We start from the raw sequence: 25,667 nt of genomic DNA, 5'->3' as shown, positions 1-25,667 counted from the left end.
TAAGAAATGCAAGCAGTATTGTTATAGGTTTTGTATTGTTAGTAGAAGGGTGGATATTGCATATGGCATTATTGCATCTGGTATCATCCCCATTTTGAGAAAAGAAAACTGAGGCTCAGTATGCTGGTGCCAGTAATCACCAAATACACGCACATGTGAACATGCATGCGTACACTGCCTTGCTTCATTGGTGATCCAGGGTAGAAAACACTCAAGGTCACAAGTGGGTCTTGAGAGACTCATGCTACAAAGGCCAAGGCAAGTAACTCTCTTCCAGTAAGCTGCATGTGGCAGAGGAGCCGTGGACGGCCACCTGGCGGGAAACAGCATTTGAGAGATGTGAGGTTATGAATGAGTTTGAATTTATGCCCAGGGAGGTAGTAACTAGAGATAAGAGCATGTTTATGCAGATTTAAAAGGACAGCACAGCTCTGTGGCTTGAACTGGCACATGTGAAGGGATACCTTGGTGCTCACAGTGACCCTGTGACCTGCTCAGACCGCAGCCTCTCCACAGCCAGAGCTGGAGGCAGAGGCTCCAGGACTGGGCTCCTGGGCTAAGTACGAGGCACCACAGTTCTTCAGCTTTTGATCCCTCTTTGTGCTGCCTGAAGCAGGGTCTGGTCAGCCACCCTTAGCTTTGGGTGGGGCCCAGGTATGGCTTGTGTGACAAACCGCCCCAAAATGTCCTGGCATAAAACTTGACTACGCTCATACTTCCATAAGTCAGGAATCGGGGCTGGGCACAGCAGTTCCGCTCTGCTCTGCTGGAGAACATCCGGGGACTCAGCTGGGCCAGCTCACATGGCTGCAGACACTGGGGCAGCCCAACGGGGACCATCTGCCCGGGGCCTTAAGTCTCCTCCATGTGCCAGCTGCTGGGTGGCTCCTTCACGCCTGCATCTGGGGCCTGTGCCGGAATGGCTGGAACTGCTGTTCCCCTCCAGGAAGCCTCTGAGCATGGTGACCTGAGGGTGATCACAATTTTACACAGAACTGGTTCCCCCAGAGCAAATCCCAGAGTCCCAGGCAGAGGCTGAAAGACTCCCCATAGTCTACAGACAACAGGATTATAATTATACTATTAATATAATTAACATTAATGTAATTAATATTATATCCTTAATGTATAATTATCCTATTACAATATCATTTTCAGCCTTTGTCCCAGTAGAGTGTCCTGCTCTCATGATAACAACTCCCCTCCCACTATATGCGGTAGCCCTGTCAACAGAAGAGGGAGGAGGAATGACCCAGCAAATGGGCTTCCTCCCGTTTGAATGCACACCCTCAGGCTGGGTATAGCTGTAGCTCAGTGATAAAACACCTGCCGAGAAAGGCCCTGGGTTCGATCCCAAGCAGTGAAAAAACCCCAAACAAACCAAGTTTAAACAACAACAACCAAAAAAAAGATTACGTGTCCTCAGGACCCTGGTATACTGCTATGTCGGGACAGGCAGCGTGCCCCATGGTGGGCAGGTCTCAGTGCCCATGAGCTTCCCTGGAATCTAGCACCCATACTTCAGACATCAAGGCTGCAGAAAAGACAAGAAGGGTAACATGTCCAACTCTTCACTACACATAACCATAAAAGAATACTATGAAGCTTTCTAAAATGAAAAGAAAACAGGAAGTGAGCAGAATGTAGGCCAGACCACGACAGACCACACAGAACTGCTGCTTTGGCAGAAACCCTTCCCAAGTCTGGTCTCTGGATCTTATTTGACCAGTTTCCTAATACCAGGAACTCATTTTAAAAGAAAGGGCAGAACCTCTTACCCCTTATTTTGCAAAACCTTTCAGTTTCCCATAATAGTCATGTGAAAATTATCACTTGCTCAAATGAGCAGTTTGGCTTTCATTTGGAGACACTGGTGCTTTAAGCAGATCTCACTTTCTGGAATTTGTTGTACGCTAATGATAAAGGAATTCACACTCTGAAAGCCCTACGGCTCCGGCTTGGAAAGGCAGCATGTTATGGGGTCACTGGACCCCCACGCCTTTCCCTTAGTCCAGTTTCCCACCCAGGCCATGAGTGTCTGCGGCATGCCCCCAACAAGTGGACACGACCATCTTCCCCAGCAGTGGTGAACAGAAGCAGTGCAACGTCATCCTGACCCTAGGCAAGTCAGAGGACCCGTCCCCCTTCCCAAGGGACCCACTGGAACACTAAGAGGCAGAGCTGACAGTGACGTGGGTGCAGTACAGGCAGTGGAAAGGGCCCTGCTTCTCTGCCGGATGGCCAGAGCTGTCTCCAGGCCTCCACTGTTTGTTGGTGTGTTACTAATGTACTAGTCTGACTCACCTCCGGGGGCAAATACGGCTCTGCGTTCCCTTACAGGGACATGAGGAGCGTGCATGCAGGGTACGGTATCTCCAGCATCAGACATCTTTCTCGTAGGGCTGTTAGTTCCTACCAAGTAGCTCAAAATGACCCATACATCCTCTGTCAAACCCAAGGTCAAGCTCAGAAGCATTTTCCCACTTGGTTCCAAAACCAAAAAAAAATTCGTCTGACATTGGCCTGAAACAGAATGGGTCCAGGACCCATGGGCCTCTCCCATGTGCCCTCCGTAGGCCATCCTGTATTTCCCTATCCATCAGTGGGAAGAGTCCCCAGTACTTCTCCGGAAACATGGGAATTGGGCTCCCAGAATGCCTGGCGAGGGCGGAAGTGGACAGGAGTGAGGAGGGCATAGTTGCAGTATCAGCCAAGGCAGAATGCTGTTTCTGTGATTTGGAGAAACCATGAAGAAACGTGGTGGGATCGTTTGTAGAATGAAAGCTTGAGGCAGACGGCGCCTGCTGTCAGTGGTGCAGAGACCTTAAGAACATTTCTTCGTGACCGGTATGCACCACTTCTCTGATGCTCTGCGACCTCAGGGTATTGTGAGAACCCTGCCTCTTTGGGGCCAGACAATGTCATGTTTCCATGAGAGAAGACAGAAAGCACGGATATGTGTGGAGAGATGAGGAGAAAAAGGCCAGAAATCATCTCGAGAGAAGGATGGAAGGTCCAAAGCAGAGAACCTTCCACCCAGGCGCAGCTCGGTGTGGCATTCTGACCTGACAGACTCTCCTGTCTCTTGCTGATTTGATGATAAAATATGGAGTGGACCCACAGGGAGAGCCAAAGCCTCAAGAAAGAGACGGATAATTGGCTCTGTTTGAGCACTGTTTGCATGCTTGCTGCTGCAACTGTGAGGCTCCACACCAGCATGACTAATGCCTCTCCCTCAGCCTAAATTAGATTTTGATTGTGTTTTGTAGATGTTCACTGAATCACAGATGTTTGAGGTAAAAAGATCCAAACTTCTCAGGAACACCTCCTGTGGAGTGTGTGGGATCATCCTCACAGGCATGGCTGAAATGCCACCAGTAACCCCTTCCCTTCCAAGTCCTGGGAGCAGACCCACTGCCCCCAAGGGAGCTCCTTCTGGAGTGGGCTCCTGGGACCAGTGGGCAGTGTGTGGACCCTGTCTGCCAGGGGTTAATGTACAAGCCTGCTCCTTAGCGCGGCTGTGAATGAGCGGGCCTCCTTGGTGACTGATGCCGGTGAATACCCTTAGCAGGACCTGAGTGTCCACAGATTTCCAGTGAATCGCGACAGCTTCCGGTGGAGTAGCTCGAGGCACTGGCTAGTGCACCTCCACGTGTTCCTCAGCCACCTGACACTTTGTGGTTTCTGGTACACCCATAGTAAATGCCTTCTCCTTTTTCTTACAGAATTTAGCTTACGAAATCATCTTAACACTCGGACAGGCATTTGAAGTCGCTTACCAACTAGCACTACAAGCAAGAAAAGGGGGCCATTCCTCCACGCTTCCAGAAAGCTTTGAAAACAAACCCTCCAAGCCCATCCCCAAGCCCCGCGTTAGCATTCGCAAGTCAGTGGTAAGTAGAAGAGAGAGGCATTCTAGAAACCTCCAGTGAGAGGGAAGGAGAGCTGTGTGGGGTGGGTGCCACTTAGAATTCAGGGCTGGCCCTTCCGGGTCCTTCCCTCGGCCTCCTGCTGGCTGGTGATCGTCCCTGTCTCGGGTCTGGTTCCTTCAAAGTCTTGAAGGACCTTCTCCCTGAACCTGGAGCCTCCAGAGAAAATTATGCTTTCTCTGTCCCCCGCAGCAGCAGCAGGAGGGAGGGCACCAGCTGCCCCAGCTGCCGTCCATGGTGAGCATTACCTGAAGGTTCAGGAAGGCTTGAGGATAGTGTTCCCTGAGGCCACAGCTGCCATCCCTGCAGGGGGCAAGGCCTCCCACAAGCCCCTGGCCCCCAGGAGATTTCAGAGGCTGACAGTGTGGCTGCCTCTGGTACCCAGCTGGTGAAAGCCAGCTGCTCCAGCATCATATTTGAGAGGCGCGGGTCATGGTCCTGGGCACCTTCCCCTCCGCGACTGAGGCTTCCTGCAGTGAGGCAGCTGCTCTGCTGGGAAGGCGCCGTCCCTCCTCGTCATCTGCCTTCCTCCAGGATGCCTCCCCTTCCCTCCCACAGGCTCTGCAGACATCCTGTCCCCGCAGGCTCACATGACTTCATAGCAGTCTCCGCTGGTAGTAGCAACACCCCAAAGCTGGAAGGTTCCCAGCAGCCTCCCACCTGCTTTCTGCTCCAGCTGCCGTCCTGCATCCTCAAAACCCCAAGACTTGTACCAGGCCGGCCCCCAGAATGCCCTGCCCTCTCACCCCTGAGTCCTTCCTCTGTACCCTCCTTCTCCTGCCAGCTCCCATCCCAGAGTCATGGGGAAGCACAGACATTTTAACACTTGCAGAGAAACACTCCCTTGGTGACCACGTGGCTTCTTGTTTACCACCTTCTTTCAGGCCCCACTCGTGTCGCAACTCCAACATCCACAGGGATGACCCCTCCAGCGCCTGGCCTCTCTATTCTCTCACAGTTTTCTTCCGGGATCTTTTCCTCCACCCGCAGCCACTCACCCCAGCCCTCCACGCGTGGCTGGTCAGCACCAGTAACTGCATCTTCTCTGAATCGTCTTTACTTCCAGCAGCACACTTGATTCCAGTCCTCCCGCCTCAGCAGCCCCAGCCCCACCAGCTCCCACTTCTCTCTCCAGCCGTGACCCACTCCCAGAACTCCAGACCTACTATGTGTTCAGTGTCCTCTGGGACTTCTGTTGTTTAACTGCCTCCTGAAACATGGCACGTCTAGGACAAAATGCTTGATCTCCCCTCAGAACTGCTTCTCTCTCCATCTTCCCAGCTCAGTGAAGGGCACAACCGTTCACCCTGCTGCTCAACCCAAAAATCTGCCAGCACCTCCATGGCCGTCCTCCCCCCACCTCTACATCCAACCCAGGAGCTAAGGCCATTGGCTCCACCCCTGGCACACACTCCAGTCTGGGTGCTCCCCCCACTTCTTCTGCCACTCTTCTAGTCCAGGTGCCACCACCTCTCATGAAGCAGCACCCACACACCCAAGCCCATCCCCTCCCATCCACCCATGCTCCAGATACCTGAACCTAATGCCTCACCATTACCCCCTGGCCCTCAGGCCTTCCTGTTCCTTGAGTATATAACGCTTGCCCTACCTGAGGCCTTGGTGCCACTCTCCCCTCCACCTGGAGGATCATCACCCTGGTTTCTTCACAGCTGGCTCCATCTAGTCCTTCAGGTCTCAGTTACATGAAGAAGCTTTTCCCGACCACTCAGTCTGTGGTAGCCACACTCAAGCATATTGCCAGCTTTAAATGTGTAGCATTTACTAATTGAGGGAGTTTATTGAGCACCTGCTTATTGCCCATCTTCCTCCACAAGAATCTAAGCTTTTTGTGCACAGGGATCTGGTGTGTGTTGTCACCCCAGGGCCAGCCCCATGGCAGGTGTGCATCAAGTGTCTGGATGAAGACATGAGGACCTGGGGATAGACTTCACAAGGGAATCCTTGAGAATTATGAGGCCATGAGGTGTCCAGGGACGTCCTGCCTGTTTGGGCTGGATAGGTTTGTCCATGGCTAGTGCCTCCCTCCAACTTCATCGTGGTCCCCGTAGACTTATTCCAGAAGAGCACAATAGGTTGGGTGCCGTACGGGATCCTAGAATATTCATCTAGGCACCAGGAAAGAAACCCTGAGGTCAACCCTACGTTGCTTTCCCCTGCATCAGGATCCCGGCCCACAGCTGCCTCAGAATTCCATCTCCCTCAGCTCCACTTGCTGGTTAAGAGACAGGCAGGGCTCCCTGAGAACACGTGAAGCCCTCCCAGGGCCTTGAGAGACAGTCAAAACACAGAAGGCAGGCCTGGCAGGCTGTGAAGTTCACAAAGACTGAAGGAGGCCTCCCCAAGGTCCCCGCCCCAGTTTTCCCGAGCAGGGGCCAGGGCAGGGCAGACTGGAAATGCAGGGCAGAAAGACAATCAGGGAAGACCACACGGGGCCCTTCCTGTGAGCTTGCAGCTCAAACCCTACCTCAGGAACGACCTGTTGGACTCGGTGCAGTGGGACTAATCCACCTTAGAGCACGGCTGGGTTCGGATCAGGGCTCAGCCTGATAGGCCCCCGCTGACCTCTTCACCCCAGCTGTCGCCCTCCCGTCTCCCACTTTGCCAACTGCCTCTGCTTTGCCACGCCTCTGGTCTTGCATGCTGCTCCTTCTCCCTCCACGCCCGGCCTCCCGCCCGGCCTCCAGCTGGCCGGCAACACTGCCTAAGTCTCCTGCCAGTATTATTCAACAGTTCATTGTGTGCCTACTGTGCATGGCTTTCCCAAGTTTTGGGGGGAACTGAACAACACAGACGAAATCCGGCCCTCCTGGGCCTGCAGTGTCCTGGGGGGTGGACAGATGGGCGTCAGGTATTCTGGGGAGTAAAGCAGGAGCACCAGAAAAGCTGGGTGCTCTTTTCTCTGGGACAAACAGGTAGGGTTTCTAGGTGGCCTTGAAGCCAAAGTGACTCTGGCGGTGCGGCAGGCATCCAGAGGAGAGCGACCATGGGGGGAGAGGCCGGGGCTGGGCGGGGCTGGGCGGCCGAGCGGAGGACGTCGGGTTTGTTGGGTGGCGGCGCGCACAGGAGGGTGGGCGGGAGTGACAAGGCCCGCCTCACCTCCTCCAGAAGGCTCCCGGCCTCCCTCCGCCGCACAGCTCGCCTCCCCGAGGGGAGGCCGGGTCTCACCGCCGTCACCCCGCAGCGCCGCTAAGGTGGAGCCGGGGTCCGGTGGAAGCGCGGGGCGCGGGCCGAGGTGGGGGTGGCGGCGGCCGCGCACGCGCCCAGCACAGCGCCGGATAACGGGCATCAGCCTTTCTGTTTTAAAGCAGATCGACCCGTCTGAGCAAAAGACTCTGGCCAATCTGCCGTGGATTGTGGAGCCGGGGCAGGAAGCCAAGCGGGGCATTAATACCAAGTATGAAACCACGATTTTCTGATCCCCGCGTCCTCGCGTCCTCGCGGTGCCTTGCTCGCCGCGGCCGGAGCAGGCTTTCCTCGGCGCCGCGCAGCCCGGAGGAGGACTGCTCCGCTGGTGGCCGCGCCCCGGCCGGGCCCCGGCCGTCCGGGCAGGTCCTCGCGGCACCCGGGGCGGAAACGCAGCGACCCCCAGCGCAGCCCCGAGGGCGAGGCCCGGCGCCTGCTTGGCTGGGTCGGGGTCGCCACCTTTTTAAAAAGCGAAGGGGCTCCATACTGCCTAGAAACCGCGATCTTGGGTTCGGTCTTCAGCGTCAGCACTTTTGAAGGTAAACCCGGAACAGAACCCCGTGTCGCATCTGTAAAATCGTCACTCCACCGAGGATCGTTTAATGCAAAAGGACAGAACCACCCCGATTGCCAGGAAATTGTTTCCCAGTTTCTATATTTGTGGATTTTATATGTAATCAACTCTGTCAGATGATGAAAAAAACCTTGAAATCTAATGATTGATTCAAAGTTTAACAATGATTTAAAACAGAGAAATTTATTATGCACAGAAAAAAATGTGTCTTGTATTAAATATTTTTATTAAAAGAATGTTTCATTAATGCATTGATAAGAAAACTAGGTTAGTTGTGCGGGATGTTTCTGGTTTCATTTCAAGTAACTCAATTTCTACTACCAAGAGGACTGGCTCAGTCGTGGCGGAATCCTGAGGCTGTCCACCCAGCAGGAGATCGGCTGGCAGACTGGCGTTGACCAGAAGTGCTGAGCAGCACATGCCTGCAAACATTGTTTTTTTAAAAAAATCTTCACAGTGTTTTAAAGAACATGTTAAAAAATAATAATAATCTAGGGCTCCTGCTGTCAAGATTTCTGTCCTGGAAACCTTGTTTGAGAAAGGTGTTAATAAAATTCTATTGCAAAAATTTTTTTCTAGAAAAAATAAATACACACAAAAAAAAGAAATTCCAAAGTAATAAAACTTTTCTTGAAACAGACAAAAAAATAATGTTTGCTTACTATTTGATTAAATAAAATTTACTTACATTTCTTTAAGGTATTTTAATTTTTTTAATGTCTCTGTGGAGTATTTGTATGATATCATAATGTATATTTATGTAGAATCAAATTATATAAACAATACCAATATCATTATAGAAAAATAACATTTTAATGTATATTGTTCTAACGAATCACATTGTGAATCATTTTGAAGTTCATTATAGCGATATTGATAAATTGTGGAATTGTCTTAATGTTTTTTTATTAACTGATATTATTTTAAACCTGAAATTATCAGTTACATTCATCAGTTGGTGAGTTTTGAAAAAGAATAACTAAATTTTATTTCAAACTGATAAATGTATATGGTTTTAGTTCAGTGTTAAAAGAATTTTAATACACTATTAAATTACTTGAACTGAACAGTTCCTTGTATATATTTTGCCTATTCACTGTTGATATGTACGTAGTAAATCGAGAGTTAAATAACACTACAATATGGTACCAAAAGGAAATTGTATAGGAGCAAAGTCAATAGTAGCTTTGCTGAAACAGAAGCATATGAAGCATATGTGTAAATAAGTTTGGGCTTCCAGTTATAAATTTTGTAATTTTTGTCATTATTTATATCCTATTAAAAAAAAAAAAAAAAAAAGCACAGAAAATAAAACAAGTTGTACAGCCGCTGGCGCTTGGCCTGGTTCTGTGAGCACCTCCCACCTCCCTGAGGAGCAGAGCCCGAGGCCCAGCCCCCTGCGCCCACAGCAAGGGGGTTTCTTTTAACTGGCAAAATGTTGAGAAAATTTGCTCATTGCTAAGTTCACCCAGTCTGAGAAAGAAACACTGGCCTTTGAAGCCTGAATTTCAGCCAAAAGCCTCCATTATCTTTGTTTAAATATTAAAGTGGATTGTAAGGAGGAATTGCCAAAACCAGTTTCTGGAAGAGAAAGGGACCCCCTCTCCAGATCCCCTCTATCCTAAACACAGATGGTAGGTTTGGAAAGACCTCACGCACGTTCACCAGTCCTTTCATTTTTCCTGCAACGTGGGTGCCAGCCGTAAGGCCAGTGTCGGGCCATGTTAGAGCCACGCTGGATTCTGTGGTCAGTGACTGATATGCCGTGTCCTGTGACCTCCAGGAGGTCTCCCCGCTGCCTGGTGCAGTCTGTCTGAGAAAGGCAGCCTTCCTGAAGGAGGCGTTGCCTGGGCGCCTCAGCCCCTTTTCTTCTTTGTTGACCAAGAAGCCAGCAATCCTGTTTGTTATCTCCGTCCATCAAAGGATAGTGATGACCCTAGTGATCCTCACCTAAAGCACGTGGCACACGGTGATTGGGACAATTGACTAGAGAGACTACCACAGAGGGGTTGGCAGGATGTAGGGAAACCGCTGGGTGGGAGAGCATCCCTGGGCTGATAGCAGCCTGAGGGGAAGGAGAAAGGTGGTGATAAGGCAGGGCTGCCCTCCAGGTGGGGGACACGGACAGCAGACAGCCGCAGTGGCCCTCAGAGAAGAAGCCGGGGATTGAAAGACCCTGAACTCACTCTCCACCCTTGACTCTGCAGGACAGAATAGAGCACAGCCACCCTCCAGAGAAGAAGGGATTGCAGAACCGGTGTCCTCAGGGCGGAATCGGACACTTTAACAACCACAGTAACCAGGAGGTGAAAGGCAGAGAGAGGATCCCTGAATAATGCTGAGCTCTGCTAGGACTGGGGGACACACAGCCGGGGCAAGCTTCCTTCATCCCAGTAGACCCTGGCTTCCCACCAGGCACCGCCTGACCCTCCTTGTGAGGATGTTGAGGGAACTGAATAAATTTGCAGATTAGGGTTCCCATTTTTTGGAGGAAGAACCGAACCCCAGGCAGATAACTAGTAACCAGAGGCTTCCTAGCAAATAGGTCCTTGAGAAGATCAAACCATTTGCTGAAGTCGAGCAGCTGGAAAGTTAGTGCAGCCGGGACTTGGTCCTTAGATCCAACGGACACCAGAGTGACACGCACCCCCACACTCCTGAGCCACGGGCCATGCAGCCCACAGAATTAAGTCTGGGGCAGTTTGGAAGAAAGCAAGCGGCAGCTTTGCGGCTAAGCAAGGCCTGTCTCCTGAAACCCAATAGCCAGGAGGAGGAGGAGGCAGAGAGGGCGCCCAGAGAGGTGCATTCCCTGGAGGAGGAGCACAGGGCCCCAGTTTGCAGATCAGGGAGGGCTGGGCAGGAGAGGAATGGGGTTTGTATGCAGGACAAAAGGTAATCATCGAGCTGTTTACGAAGCCCTACCTCCCAGGCCTGCCGTGCTCTGTGCCTCCCCGGAGTCCTGCACCTCGGGCAGCACTTTCCCCACCTGACAAACAAGGCCCTGAGAGGTCGCATCTCTTCAAATGGAAGGAAAAGGAGGCAGGGGGAGAGGGAATCAAGATGGCAGAAGAAAGCAGGCATACCACTGAAACGGGGCCGGCTGCTAATTTGCAGTGACCCCCAGAGGAGTTTCCGAGAAGAAACAGGCTTCCCGGCGAGAGAGGCGACAGCAGGGTGCCCACCTTCCCTGCCCAAGGCTGGAGTCCTCGGAGAACTCAGAGCAGGTTGGGCAGGGGCCATGTGCTGGCAGAGAGAAGGCACCCCCAAAACTCTGCTGTCCACCTGGCTCCTATCAGAGTGGCCCAGGCTGCTCTTTTCAAAGAGCACATCTATGGGCATGTGGTGGGGTCATCAGACCACCAAAGTAGAAGCTTCTCAGGAGCAGAGAAGAGCACCTGCCGTCTTCCCTGAGGGCTCAGGACTGACGTGTCTACCCTGGCGCAGGAGAACACGTGAGATGAACAACCAACTAAACGCAGGACTGAAATGCCGCTCGCGGACCCTCTAGCCCAGAGGCCTCAGGCAGGACATCAGGCACTGTTTCCAGGAAAGGCGGATGGTCAGGGGCTGGACCCCCAGGTCCCTGCTTGGCTGTGGGTCCTAGTGACCTAACCTCTCTGCGTCTGTCTCTGTACCTGCCAAAGAGGGGTAGCTAAGACCTTGCAGCGCTGTCATGAGATTCCATTAAATACTGTGGCCAGTGCCTGGCCCAGGCGTGGACCCTAACAGGCCCTCAAAACACCGTAGCTCCCCTTTCCTTCCTCCTGAGCAGGATCTGTTTTGTCTCAGAAAGTTACTTGGTAGCAAGTAAGGCCAGAAACTCAAGGCGAAGGGTCTAGAATGGCTGCAAACAGAAGGTGAATCAGAAATAAGATCATCTCCAAAACCATCACATAAGCCAGTGCTGAAACCCAAGCCACGTTTGTCTACCAGGAGACCCAGGAGAAGCCCACGCTCAACTGTATCTGACACCCCACCTCCAGCCCAGCAGGTCTGGGCCTTTCTGTAAAGAAAATCAGGTTTGGATTCTTGTCCCAGCTGTGTTACTGGTTAGCTGCCTGGGGTTCGGTTCTTCCTCCAAAAAATGGGAATCCTAATCTGCAGATCTACTCAGCTCCCTCACTGTCCTCGTCGGAGGGTGCCTGGTGGGAAGCCAGGGACGAAGGAAGCTTGCCCTGGCTGCAGAGTGTCCCCCGGTCCCAGCAGAGCTCAGAACCACACCGAGGCTTCCGCTAGCCACGCCCCCGAGGCCTGGGCGCTGAGGAATCACCGAGCAGGTCTACCGGTTTCTGTGCCAGCAGCAGTGCTCCCAGTCTGGAGGGCCTGGCCTCATAAGAGAATTGACACAGAGCCCCCGCCACTCATTTTCCTTGAATCATCATCAAAATGAAAATGTCTCAGCTTCAGTCCTCTCTGGACACCGCCTGACTCAGGATCAAGTCACCACGATGCCACCCGCCTCCAAAGGCCTGCCTCTGAGGAATCCCACCCTGATGGAACCTCCGGCCCCTTCCAGGTGGACACACACAATCCCGCTCCTGCGGTGCCACTCCCAGCCCCGAAGCAGCCGCTGTCCCCATTCAGGCGTCTTCATAACCGAGTGGAGCATCCGAGTCCTCGGGGAGGAGCTCTGAGCAAGGGATCTGCGGCAGTGACGATCTTCAGAGACTAGAATTATTAGAAAGTCATTTTCCCCTTCTCTAAAGGCCGGTAAGTAAATCATACTATAAAATATTCGTTGAATAACACACATCCGTACCTGCTGGTAGCGAAGGCTCTGGGGATATGTTTATTCATTTCCTGTAATTTGGTAGCAGACCTCCTGTATCCAAGCGGAGTCCTACTTTCCCCTAATGATGTTTCACAGTAAAAAACCACCAAATTGAAACGAGAAGATAAAAAAACGGCTGGTGATAGGTACGACTCAATGGGCCAGCCTCGTGAACCAGGCGCACCCAGGAACCTCGGGCATTGTGTGTTTACGGAGGCGTTGGCTGCAGGTCAGGCTGTGTGAGGCTCTGGTACAAAAGGTCGGCCTGGCTCTCAAGGAGGCTGTGAAAGGAGGCCCCCAAGAGGGAGGCAGACAGTTCCACGGCAGCAGAAGCCATGGTGGAGGAAGAGGGTGCTGCAGCGGGAGGGCAGGTCCTCAGCCCTCGAGGGCATCTCAAAGAATACAGGATAAAGTTAAGAAGTTGAGAGAAAAAGTGAAGCTGGGGTTGGGAGACACAGAAGAGCGGAGAGAAGTGTGCGCACAGAGCCACGGAAGCAAGAGAGCAGGAGCCGGCCAGCCTCCGTTCACAGACGTGGAGGCGCGACTGAGGGTCAAACAGAGACGCTCGACAAGGTGGAGATGGGCACTCGGGACGGGTCACACAGAAGGGCAGGCAAGGCGGCAGCATGGCTGTCGGGGACTGTCCGTGATGTGGTGCAGAACACACCACGCGAGGCGCGCGGAGTGCTTTCAAGGTGCCAGCAGTCACTCAAGTACTCTGCAAGCTCTGTCTCATCAAATTCTTACGGCAGCCCCCCGAGGAGCAGTTGATGCTCATCGTACAGGTGACTGCTGGTGGCTTCTTGTTTTCTTATTGTGCCTTGTCCCCCCCCCCCCCAACAGCTAAAATGTCGTTGCTTTGTGTGCCACTTCACAGAGTGCCCGGTGCTATTGTAGTAGAGGTTGGTGACATCCAGGACAGACAGACAGTTGGACAGATAAAGGAACCTGCAAGGTGGCATTGAGCTGGGCAGCCCAGGCCGCTGCGCACTCACTACGCTCCCCACGCTGACCCGTGACTGTCGGCTCCGCGGGCCCTTTTGGCGTCTTGTGGGGTCTCTCGCCTCGTTAACCTCCAGTCTCGGCCACCTGCCCTTTCCATCTACCCCGGCTTCACAGCTGATTTCATCTGGCCCTGTGGTGTTAGGTGCCCTCCGTTCTCTATTTCAGCCTCATATTTCCGTCTCCAGCATGGAATTTTCTCATGAAGTCCAGACCCTTTTATCCAGTCACCTACTCAACACCCTGACTCGGATGCTTAATTGGCACCTCAAACTTACCATGTCCAAAACCTGCTCCTTTCATAGACTTCACCTCAGTTGATGGCAAGCAACTCTGTCCTTCTGGTTGAACAGGCCAAAGCCTTTCATAGCCTTCACTATTTTAAAAAAAAAAATACCTGAGGGTTGGGCATGGTGACACACACCTGTGATCCCAGTGACTCGGGAGGCTGAGGAAGGAGGATTGCAAGTTCAAGGTCAGCCTTAGCAACTTAGTGAGGCCCTAAGCAACTTATGGAGACCCTGTCTCTAAATAAAAAATGAAAAGGGCTGGGGATGTGGCTCAGGGGGTAAGCATCCCTGGGTTCAATCCCTGGTCCCAGACTCACCCTTACAGCTTCATGTATGGCTGTCAGGGATGCTTGAGGGACTCTGAACCTGCCACGTGCTGCCTGGCCTCCAGGCTTTCTTTGACTCTCCGTGGAAGACTCCATGATCCCGTAACTCACATTCTGCAGGCCTACAAAGCCAGCAGCACGTGGCTGACGTGAATTGTATCAGGGACCATTTGAATGACGGCTGAAGCCTTTCAGTGCCTTGATGGCTGAGCCCAGGAAAATAAATCCCAGGGAAACAATTCCCTAGTCAGTTCAAGGGAGAACACCACCCCAGGGCTCTCAAAGGAAAATCTTTGGAAGTTCATACTTTTGCACTGTGAGCCTGTGGGGGATGGAGTCTTGCTGACTCCTGACCCGCCCTCCAGACATCTTTCCCGTTTTCCCAGTGCAAGTTACTCGGCTTCTTTTCATTGGTGCTGATCTCTTCAGCAACTGTATTCTTTTTCCTGGACCAGAACTTTTTGCTCCCAATTCTCTGTGTAGATCTGGTGACAAGTAGCCAGCAATACGCCCGCACCCCCCCCCCCAGTCACCTTTAAGCTCAACCTCCCACAGTCTCAGGGCATGGGCAAAAGGAAGCCAGATTCTTTGCCACAGCTTTATGTGGGTGGCCTCTACGTCCAATTCCCAACAAACTCCTGTCCACTTGAAACCTCATGAGCACCAGTAACCTTTACCGTCTGCATTTTTATTAGCGTTCTGAGTCCTCACCAGAAATGTCCACTAAACTCTTCTTCAGCATTCTGGCTTTTCTCCAGCCCACTCCTCCAAACTTTTCCAGTTTAAACTCCTGCAAACCAATTCCAAATGTTCCTGAACCACATTGTCAAGTATAGTCACAGCAACAACACATCCCTGATATGAACTTTCTATGTTAGCTTTCCATCACTGTTATAAAAAACAAAACAAAACAAAAAAACCGAGATAACTTAAGAGGAGGAAAGGCTTATTCTGGCTCATGGCTGCAGTCCATGGTTGCTTGGCTCAGCACTGTACATCATGGTGGTAAGTGGGGTGGAGGAGGCCATTTCACCTCGTGGTGGCTAGGAAGTAAGAGACCAGAAGGGGTGGGAGCCCCGTATTCCCTTGGAGGCAGGCCCCCAGTGACCTAATTTCTGCCAACAGGTCCCACCCACTCAAGGTTCCACCCCTCCCAACCGCCCACCCGGTGACCAGGCAGGAACGCCTGGGCCTGAGGGGTACACTTCAAACTACAGCAGCGTCTCTCCCTCCACCCTTACCCAGCCGTCGGCCATTCCCACCAACTCCCACCCAGAATGCGACTTGCTACAGCCTCTCCTGCCGTCCTCATCTGACCCAGCTTCATTCTGCTCAGATGATTACAGAGCTTCTCGCTGGCCCCATGTCCCCCACCCCTCCCTGTCCCCCTCTTAACTGAGTCATGAATTATGGGTGATGAAGAGTGAGGAAGCCACAGTTGAGGTCTCATCACTGCATCGCTCAGGCTCGCACGCTGGCTCCCTCTCAGAGTCAAAGCGCGTCCCGACAGGGCCGGGGTCATCCTCGGTGTGCCCCGCTGCCTCTCTGCTGCCCCCCTGCCATGTCCCTCCCACTCCTCTCCAGCCACCCCAGCGTCTTGCCTCCTGAAACACACCCCACTCTGAAGCCTGCGCGTCCGCAGCCTCACTCTGGACTGTCCCCAGACGCAGGCATGGCTCAGCTCCTCGCCCCTCAGGTCTGCACTCCAGGGTCCCCCTGGCAACTCCGCACAACCGCACCCTCCCCTGAACCTGCACCGCGTGATTCGCTGAGCTTCCACTCTCCACGCTCCCAGCGGCTGCAGTGCAAGCAAGTACTTTGTTTTGCTCACTCTGTATCCCCAGTTCCTACACCAGTGCCAGGCACGTGGTGGATCTCAATACATATTACGGAATGAATAAGTGAAAATGAGTGAGCGAGTCAATGAATCCTCTTCTTTACAGGCTCTTCTCCGTGCCAGCTGCACTGGGCAGCAACCATCACGGACACACACGGAAGGGACATACAGAAAATTTTGCTAGAACTGAATTACACATAGTTGACAAAGCAAAGATGGAAAGGCTGATGGATTTAGCTTGATCTTTCACATCAGTCTTCTAATCAACAGATAAAAGACAAGCAAGGAGTCTGAAACAGGCCAAAATGTTTTTTTTTCAAAAAATTCTAGGAATTTTATTTTTATGATTTTTTTAAAAAAATTCATGTTTTAAAATGTATTCGAAGGCCAAAAAAAATCATATACATTATAAATACAAAGCTAACAGCTTTCAAACAAAACACATTTCAATATAAAAACATTTTTACATACACAAAGTCCAATGTAATTTCACATACAAAATAATAAATCAGGGAAAATGTTTAAAAATGTTTATCTGCAACTACAACCAAATCCTCCTCATGACCAATTCCACGAGCTGCAATTCAAGTCACAGGTGTCTCTTCTTTCCTCACAGTATCTCATCTTTCTTCTCATTTTTCTTTTTAATTTCTTTTAAATATTAAGACAAAGGCCAATCAAGACTTAAAAAGTTGGTGTTTGTTGCTATATGTTAGCAGTCAAGTGGCTTTTAATTCCAAAAGTCAATTCTCATATTCCAAACTATAGATGAGAGGAGCCCTTAAATATGAAAATCAAATTATACCTTGGATATTCTAAGCAAAACATTATTTACCAAAATTTCTTATAAAATTAAGATTTTTCACTTATCACATTTGCTTAAGTCACAGTAAGCCTATAAACTAGTTCTTCAACCTATCAAAACACAAAAAACTTTCTTAACAATGTAAAAGATTTTATTCACTGTATCATATTTACAGTTTCTGCAAATGTTCATATATGAATATCTAATCTAAAATACATCCCTCTACCCACACATGATCTACTAATATATACCAACAGCAGAAATGGGTTTGTTGCTTATTTACCAATACTCATTTATTAGTTCCTGTTACAGAAACAAAAATCTTTGAATTTTGATTATTTTTATATGAAAACCACATCCCTTATTAATTTGCATCCACTGCCCATAATAACATGTTTAGATTTAAACTTCAGTCAAAGTTCCTAATCAGGAGGTTAAAAAAATAGCCAGCAGCAGAGGCTGGTGAACTTTTTCCATGTCCAAAGCTATTTATCCTGGCTACTCAGGAGACTGAGGCAGGAGGATTACTTGAGCCAGGGAGTTCAAGGTCAGCCCAGGTAACACAGCAAACCCATCTCAAAAGCAAACAAACACAAAGCTCCTGCATTTCCTGGCTAACTTCCCAGGGAAGTGGGGGAGAGAAAGGGATGCAGGAGGGAGGATGGGAAGCAAAGGAAAGCAGGGAGGGAGGGAGAGCAGGGAGGAGGACGGGCTGGCCGGAAGGTAGGAGCTGAGATCCTCCACAGTGACAGGGACCCTTCTAGAACTGCACGGAATTGCACAGAAAATCAGAGAGAACTCCTGAAACTCACAAAGAGAACAGCTCTAACAATGCCATTTAAATAAAAGTAAATGGAATCAGAAGAAAATTATGTTTTGCCATTTCACATTTCTTAAGAAAGTATTATTAAAACTTGTGATTAAAATTGGCCCATTTATTTGTTTTCCAAAGAAAAGTGTTCAGAGAACAAAACTTAAACCTCCCTATGTGTGTTACAAAGCCATTCAAAAAGTGACTCTGTAAGGCTTGTGAGTGGAAATACGTAGTACCCAAGTCAGCATTCTGCTTTAAAGAGTAATAAATGCAGATGAGTTTAAAAAAAAAAATTGGGCCATTTACAAACATTTAACTAGGGAACAACAGCTTTAAAAGGAAAAAAGTGAAGATCAAGAAAGGCCAAGTTCAGTTGTGTAAGAAGTAAAAAAGCCGCACAGAGCAGGACAGCACCCAACTCAGACACTGGCTCCTGGAGTCCAGTTATGGCAGTGGGCTGCCATCAGCCACAGGAAGAGAAAGGTGGACCATGAACTCTACTCTCTAACACATAATTTTTGCTTCACAGAAAGAACTGAGGAAATCCAACACTCATTATTGAGTTAAAGGAAATGTTTCAAAGTATACACAGAGACACCTTATTTTTAAAGCAAATTTAAGGAGTACAGATAAGTTCCAGGATAGTATTTGGGAGCACTATACCCCCTGGGGGTAAGTGTGATTCAGAAACCAGGCCACTGTTACCCTGAGGCACAGCCTGCATAATGACAGTATTAAATAAATATAGATCCTTCAAATTATTCTCATTAATTGGCCAGGCACAGTGGCACACACTTGTAATCCCAGCAGCTTGGGAGGCTGAGGCAGGAGGATCTCGAGTCCAAAGCCAGCCTCAGCAAAAGTGAGGCAATAAGCAACTCAGTGAGACCCTGTCTCTACATAAAATACAAAATAGGGATAGGGATGTGGCTCAGTACTCTAGTGCCCCTGAGTTCAATCCCCAGTACCCCCACCAATTATTCTCATTAATTATACCAACTAATTTGAATGCATCAAGAATGAATTTTACTAACAGTACAACAAGGTATCTATTTACATTTTCATTTGCATCTTAAGGACAAATTATTAATGATGATTATAAAAAATAAGATTAAAGGTGTGTTCATATGGGAAAAAGCTACACTAATATTACTCATCCAACTACAAACACTTGTAATGAATGCAATACTGCAAAACAATTCACAGCTTTACAAAAAGTTAATAGTTTATAATTTTTTCCAATGCAAAATTTAAAATAGTTTAACTTACATATTCTTAACCATTTTACTCTAAAATCTGTAAAATATATAAAATACCAAGATTGTCAACAGTCACACATGTTTTGAAGTCTGGGGACACGTGTATTTTCTTGAGATTGGTTCCATTTGTGTAGAAGGTCTGCAAAGACTCCCCTGTCTCCACATTCCACCACTGTTCAGAAAAAAGATAAAATTCTTGTTAGGCTGGTAATTACAATACACGACGGTTCGTAGTGCCAGGCAGATCCTTTGCCCCGTCGCCTCCTAACTCCAAGCCGGAAGCAAACAGCAGGAAAGAAGCCCAGGATTTACAGCGGAAGACAGTATCAACCTGTCCCAGTCCATGAAAGGTACAGCACCAACAATGAACCGTGACGTAAACTTACTGACTTTGGGTGACATTGTGTCAACACAGGTCTATCAACTGCAAAGAATGCACCATCTGTGGTGGGGACGCTGACAGTGGGGAAGCTGCACACGTGTGGACAGGCGAACGTGGGAAATCCCCGTGATGAGGTGTGACTGTTACTCCCATCGTACAGATGAAGAAAACTGAGACCCAGAGAGATGGAACAATCTTGTGCAAGGTCACAAGCTAATGAGTGGCACAGCCAGGCTCTGAACTCAGCCAGTCTGTCCCCAGCCCACTCTCCCAACCACGACACTGCTGCCTCTAAGTCAAGGCATGCCTTCATTTATCACCGTGTTCCCCATTTCAGATCAGCATTTTTTCCTCAGGAGTATGAATTAATGTGGATTTCTTGCTATTATAACAGTATGTACTCTGTAGCATAATTTAGATAAAGGCGATCTTATTTTTTCACATAAGTAGAAGCAATTTTCAAAGTTAAAAACTTTAGCTACTGATACCTACTTTATCTTACTGGCACTCAACTTATATAGCTTGGACTCTTTTTAAAGTGAGCAGACTCAAAAGGCCTAATTTCTTGGCCACTACAGCAGCTGTTGCTTTTTACTTTTAATCTGTTCTGTGCTTTTGGATAGTCTCATTAGCATGCCCGGTAGATGCAGGCTGGGCTATAACATAATTAGTTTAACCATGCCAGTAATCAAACCAGAAGGCAAACGCAGCCTGATCGTCACTTAAATATACAGACTAAATATACGGGCTGTACCTTTCTTTAGCCCTAAGACACAACCCCTGCAGCACACAGATCTGTTCTGCTGCTTTATTTCAAAATTCTCCAAGAACCCTGCAAATCTGGGCACTGATCTTCATAAGACCTTAAAAGCCTGGTGCACATGATGTGACAGCATTCACGGGGCACAGGGAATCAAACGGCACGGTGTCCAGAAGCGTGGTGTCCAGACTGAGCTCTCAGGAAGTAACGCGGCTGAAAACTCTCAGCTCCGACACAGAGGCAGCAACGCCCCTCCTCTAGGCACCGTCCTCAGAGGCAACCGGACTCACAGTCACCTTTACTCCGAAGGAGGACAGGGGGTCATGGCTCCGGATCCCTAATAACTGAATGAAGGTGTGCCCCAAAAGACGCAGGTTAATGCAGCACTGACACTGACAGAACGTGTTTCCAATGCAACTCTGTAGCGGGATCATAACTCATAGCCTTTCACAGAGCTAAAAACTGTCACCTAATTTATCTTTTCTGCAAGCTAGATTTTTTTGTTGAACAAATCTGCAATGATATGGGTTCCATATAACCAAAAACTTCATTTCAATATTTCTGAACCCCTATATTGTGTTAGACAATCAGAATCAGTGACAGTTGAATGTTTTCAGTAAGAAATAGCAGTAGCTATGGGATCTATTTTAAATGAAAAAGCTGGAAGAAGGTTCAAGTGATCAGTACAATAGACAGTTTCACCCTCTATCCCTTTCAGAAGTAAACCACTGGGCTGGGCTTGTGCCTCAGGGTAGGGCACTTGCCTAGCACAAGTGAGGCACTGGGTTCAATTCTCAGCACCTCATAAAAAATAAACAAACAAAATAAAGATATTGTGTGCAACTACAACTAAAAGTAAATTTAAAAAAAAAGAAGTAAACCGCTGTTCAAAAGACCCCTCAAGCTTCCCTCTCCACATGAGCCTCTGCGAACTCCTGCCAGCAGCCACGTGCCAGACCCTCCTGCGCCTTAGGGGCTTTATTCCTCACCTGCCTCCCCACAGATGTTAGCTGCTCCTGGGGAGGAACAAAAGGAACAAATGCGCCACACAGCAGCACTCGAGCACACAGTGGGCGTGGAGCACAGTCTTACTGGACGGAGGAATGATTAGATGCAAACACCAAAAAAGGACCTTGAGGCACCACAGCATTCAAGCCATGGCCCCAAGAGGCACTGATCACCCTGCAGAAGCCAACCTGCTGGAGAAAACTGAGGAGCAAGACCTAGGTGTGCGTCGCAGCCCTCCTGCTTGCTAATCATGTGTTTTCAGGAAAGTCAAAACCTCCACAAAATTCAGTATGCTCTTCCATAACCAAGGATGATAAGATTTAAGCTTCACAAAACTAACTAGGGAGGTGATGGAAGTAACACATTTTAAGAACTGTACAGAAATATGCTATTATTATTGTTATTGTGACTGTTACTGAAGAAAGGAAATTTCTTAAATATTTTTAAAAGAATTCTAACCACAATATTTAATAATGAGTGACATGGAAGTAAAATCAGGTTGAACACCCCACTTGCTAGTCATTCTGGTCGTCTAGATCTGGGTGGGCTGGTAGGAGAGCTCAGGCCTGAGAACATCTCTCACATTGTCACCAGCGCCTCCAAGAGCCTGAGTAAGTACCCTTGCTGACCTCAGTCTCATCACTGCAAAACGCTAAGGGCAACTGCCCTTTCACTCTGCTGCACTGCAGGACCCAACTAGAAACAGGAGTGGAACCAGCTTGGAAGAAGGGCATAGGCGATTCTTCCCTTTCACAGTCCTGAAGCGAGGACGCTTACCTTAAGATGTCCTCCAGCAGAGACAAGCATTTTGCTGTCTGGAGAAAAGCAAAGGTCGGTCACCCAGCCTCCATGGGTAGCAGCTCCTTCTTCTACTGAAATCGGAGCACAGGAGTGAAGAAGCTCGCCGTTTGAGACGTTCCATATCTATGTAACATGACACACAGTCCATTAACAGGGTTACCCAGAAGCTTCTCTAGTTTTAAAATATATATTCACATCTCCAGGATATATTGGAAATCTTTCTTAAACAGCAAAAGGATAGAGTGACTGATTAAAAAGCTGACTCTAATTAAAAGAGGGGGCTAGGAGAACAGCTTGGTAGTAGAGCATGTGCTTAGTGTGGGCAAGGCCCTGGCTTCAGTCTAGCACAGTGGGGAGAAGAAAAAAGAATGAAGGGAGGTGCAAGAAATAACAAAAGAAGCCATATAAACTACATGGAAAAAAAAGGTCCAAGAGCTAACACCAAATACTGACAAATACCATTCAAACATCTAGAGTATGTAAGTCCTTGTGAGGTTCTAAATACATATATCCTAAGGTTATTTTACTAGAGTCTTAACGACAACCTAGTCATTTACAGATGATGTCCGTTTATTTCCTGTGATACTTAATACACAACAGTGAAATGCACAAGAGAATGAAAAAAAGAAAGAAGGATACATAGCAAAAGGAAATAGTTAAATCATTTGAGAATGTCTTCCCAGAAAATTCAAGAGCAGTAAGTGGAAAAGATCATAAGGAATTCAGTAAGATATCTATATATAATATGTATAGCTAGATATAATACATATATCTAGATAATATACATCTAGCTATTTCTGTATATATACAAAAATCAACTGTGTTCCTACATTATGATTAATCAAGTAGAAAAGCAATATTTTATTTAGAAAATGTACCAGAGAAAGAATTTTAAATAACATTTGAAATTTTAAGAGCCTTCCTTTAGGGGTTTCTGAAAAATGGAATGCTATCTCAACTTGTAAACCTTACGAGCCTTTCATCTAAAGATGAGAACTCAAAGCACAAGCCATGTTCCCACAGTAGCCTGCCACTTCAGCTGGCGTAGCATTTATGTGAATGGGATAGGATAGAAGTTGGTTCCATATTCCTTAATTTTACTGGAAATTGTATCTGATTACACCTCTATTCCTGAAAATTCCATGTTCTCCAATTCCTCTGCATTATATGCCTACTCCTTGAGTTTTAAATCCTTTGTTAAAAAAAAAAAAAGAAAAAAAGTGCTCCCCATATACACAGATTGCCAAGCAGCCATTCCAATACCCACGTTTTCCCCATATCTGTCCAATTCTTCTAACACCATCAACTCTGACTGCTTTTCCATGATTTCTGATCTTTCAGCATGCAATACTTTCCATATTGTACTGTATTTCCATAGACATGAAGACTGTCTCCCAGAAAGATTTTTTCCTAAATAAAAGTGGCACAGTTTATATGTGTATCTTAAGCATTGCAGGGTGGTAAAATCTGGCCTATCATGTGGATTCTACCTCAGTAAGGAGCCCTTCAATGCCCAGAATTACAGAAATGTGACCTCTGCACTGTTCAATTAACGAAGAAGACAGAGGACTGCAACAAACTATGCTGTAAATGTTGACTAACTGGTAAAGCACTAAAGAGATCTTTTCTTTGAGCAATCAAAACCAGCAGAATTTGCAATTCATTTATAACTCAGACAATGATTTACAAAATTACTTCCCTCAAATTTTGACACTAAAAACAACCTTTGATTCAAGTCCAAAAATTAAGATGAATCACTCTCATCTAATGGCAGAGAAACAGCTGCAAATAACTAGGGCATTTGCCTCCTCATATACACAGGAAATGCCTCAGTCTAACTCCAAAATGAATTCTTTCCTACAGTGGAGGCAAAGGCACAAGAAACGCAAAGAATGCCTCATCCAATCAGAACCCCGGGGCTGTGCCTGCCTCTCCCATTATCAAAGGTCCCCCACATGGTGAAGAGTGACAGCCCAAGCCGCAAGAGGAGCACTGCTCTCGTGTAGCCAACAGCCTACCCTGATTTCTCCATTGTCATCTCCAGTTGCCAGCAGGGAACTGTCCACAGAGAAGGCTGAGCAGCGGACACAGCCATTGTGGCCTTTCAACTCATGAAGAGGGGAAGGGAGTTCAAAGCTCCAAATCTGGAAGGCAATTATGATTGTTTAGGAATGATAAACTAAAACATAAGCGTCTGCAAACCTTGCCTTGAGTGCTATTCAGCCATAACCCAAATCACAAGGAAGTTTGAAGGTTTGGCAGTGCATACACTTTAATGAAATGCCCAAGCTCCAACTTGCAGCCCTATTAATTTTTCTGAGTTTCCCTTTAATTACCCAAGTTAAATTCAACTCAAGGACAAAAGTCTTATCTTCCTCATCTTTAGACAGAAGAAAACAAATCAGTTAAGAACAGTCTGTGGAGTGAGGGAGACCTGAGTACGAGTACTGGCTCCTTATGACTGAGGACAACTCACATAAGCTTCTCTAGCTTCAGTTTCTACATCTACAAAAGGGGAAAATGGCAGCTGTGGTATGAAGATTCAATGACATTATAGGAAACGAAATTCCTTGAACACAGTCTACCATATGCAAATACTCTTTAAAGATTAGTCACTATGCTATCATCCTAAAATATAAGACAGACATTAGATAAAAATTGTTACTATCCTGTTTTATACATTATTTGGACTCATAATACATAATCAATAGTAAAGTTTTATGCATGGACACTTCAGTTTATTGACCTACCTTTGCAGTCTTATCAGCAGAGGTAGATGAAAACTTGGTAGCATCAGAAGAAATATCACAAGAAAGTACTGTACCTTGGTGACAGACAAAGTCTTTTTCCATTTGTCCAGTAATAATATTCCATACCTTAAGAAGAAAAAATTTAGAAGTTGAAACTTTTAAGAACATGTTGTATTAAAGAGCATAGTCAGCGATAAGACAGATCAAAAACATGGGTTTTAGCACACCGGTTGTTCTGACCTCTTTAAGTATACTCTGGTATAAAATGTTCACATATGTACAGCAGATAATAAGTGACCACAGTAAAAAGAAAACAGGAATAAAAAAATAAAAGTTAAAAACTGAATCACTTAACATCCATATGCTTTTGGCTATTGAAATATAATTGTTGTAATAGCAGAATACTGAAAATAATACAAACCCAAGAAAAATTTTAAAAACCTGAGATTTGAATTACCTTCACTGTTCCATCAAATGACCAAGAAAGCAATCGTGAATTTTTTAGAAGCCTGAAGTCTTTCACTGCTTCCTGATGGGCTTGCAGAAAAACATATTCCTCTGATTGCCAATTCCATATCTGAGTATCAAAGAAATAAGTTTGTTATAACCTCCCTCAATAATATCCCATGGATGGGCAGGGAGAGTATGCACTCAGTTAAAGTCCTTTATCCTTGAAGCATTTCAAACAGAGAGGAGTAACAAGATACATTGTGTCCACATTTTACAGAGAAAAGCTAGGTTTAATTAAATTGCCTTTGGGCAAAATAAAATATTTTTCCTCCTAAATAAAATTTGTTTTCTTCAGTTGCTTGGAGAACAGTTAATTATACCAGAAGATGGAGAAAAGCCACAATATGGCAGTGAGCTCACCATCTGATTAAATTTTCCAGAGAAAATTATCCCAGTTACATATTCACAGATTTCTGAACCACAAGCTGGGAAAGTCTGTAGATTCTGGCTCCACTGAAGCTAGACCTATTGCCCAAGAAGGTCAGCTGACCAAAACAGCTTAAAATCAGGTCACAGAATTTCCAAGCTTCAGAGGTCTTAGCTGTCCCCTAATGCCATCCTCAAAATGACAGAAGAAACAAAAGGGCTTTATTTTTCACATGCAGCTTCAGAAAGAGGTCCTCAGACACAAGGGAAGGAGAAACT

At 47.6% G+C, this 25,667-nt stretch overlaps 2 protein-coding genes across 19 annotated transcripts in view; one reads left to right on the top strand and one right to left on the bottom strand.

The window, feature by feature from the left end:
- Window positions 1-9,035, top strand: part of ANKS1B (ankyrin repeat and sterile alpha motif domain containing 1B) — a 1,201,009-nt gene extending 1,191,974 nt beyond the window's left edge. For 10 of the 15 annotated variants that reach the window (XM_079141356.1, XM_079141354.1, XM_079141351.1 and 7 more), the window contains 2 exons: window positions 3,726-3,893; window positions 7,256-9,035. In XM_079141356.1, the coding sequence (XP_078997482.1) occupies window positions 3,726-3,893; window positions 7,256-7,366 (279 nt within the window). In that variant the 3' untranslated portion in view covers window positions 7,367-9,035. Of the gene's footprint in view, window positions 1-3,725; window positions 3,894-7,239 lie in introns of all 15 variants that reach the window. The other 5 variants (XM_079141347.1, XM_079141350.1, XM_079141349.1 and 2 more) reach the window with 2 other exon arrangements.
- A 7,204-nt stretch (window positions 9,036-16,239) lies between these two features.
- Window positions 16,240-25,667, bottom strand: part of APAF1 (apoptotic peptidase activating factor 1) — a 100,821-nt gene continuing 91,393 nt past the window's right edge. The window contains exons 21-25 of one of the 4 annotated variants that reach the window (XM_079142098.1): window positions 24,970-25,089; window positions 24,513-24,638; window positions 23,781-23,906; window positions 21,739-21,885; window positions 16,240-18,983 (exon numbers count right to left, since the gene is read on the bottom strand). In XM_079142098.1, coding sequence (XP_078998224.1) covers window positions 18,837-18,983; window positions 21,739-21,885; window positions 23,781-23,906; window positions 24,513-24,638; window positions 24,970-25,089 — 666 coding nt within the window. In that variant the 3' untranslated portion in view covers window positions 16,240-18,836. The other 3 variants (XM_079142095.1, XM_079142097.1, XM_079142096.1) reach the window with 3 other exon arrangements.

Source organism: Sciurus vulgaris (assembly GCF_902686455.1).
Source record: "Sciurus vulgaris genome assembly, chromosome: 5".
Taxonomy (NCBI): Eukaryota; Metazoa; Chordata; class Mammalia; order Rodentia; family Sciuridae; genus Sciurus; species Sciurus vulgaris.
Note: the sequence above shows the minus strand (reverse complement) of the source record. Positions and strands in the feature narration are given on the sequence as shown.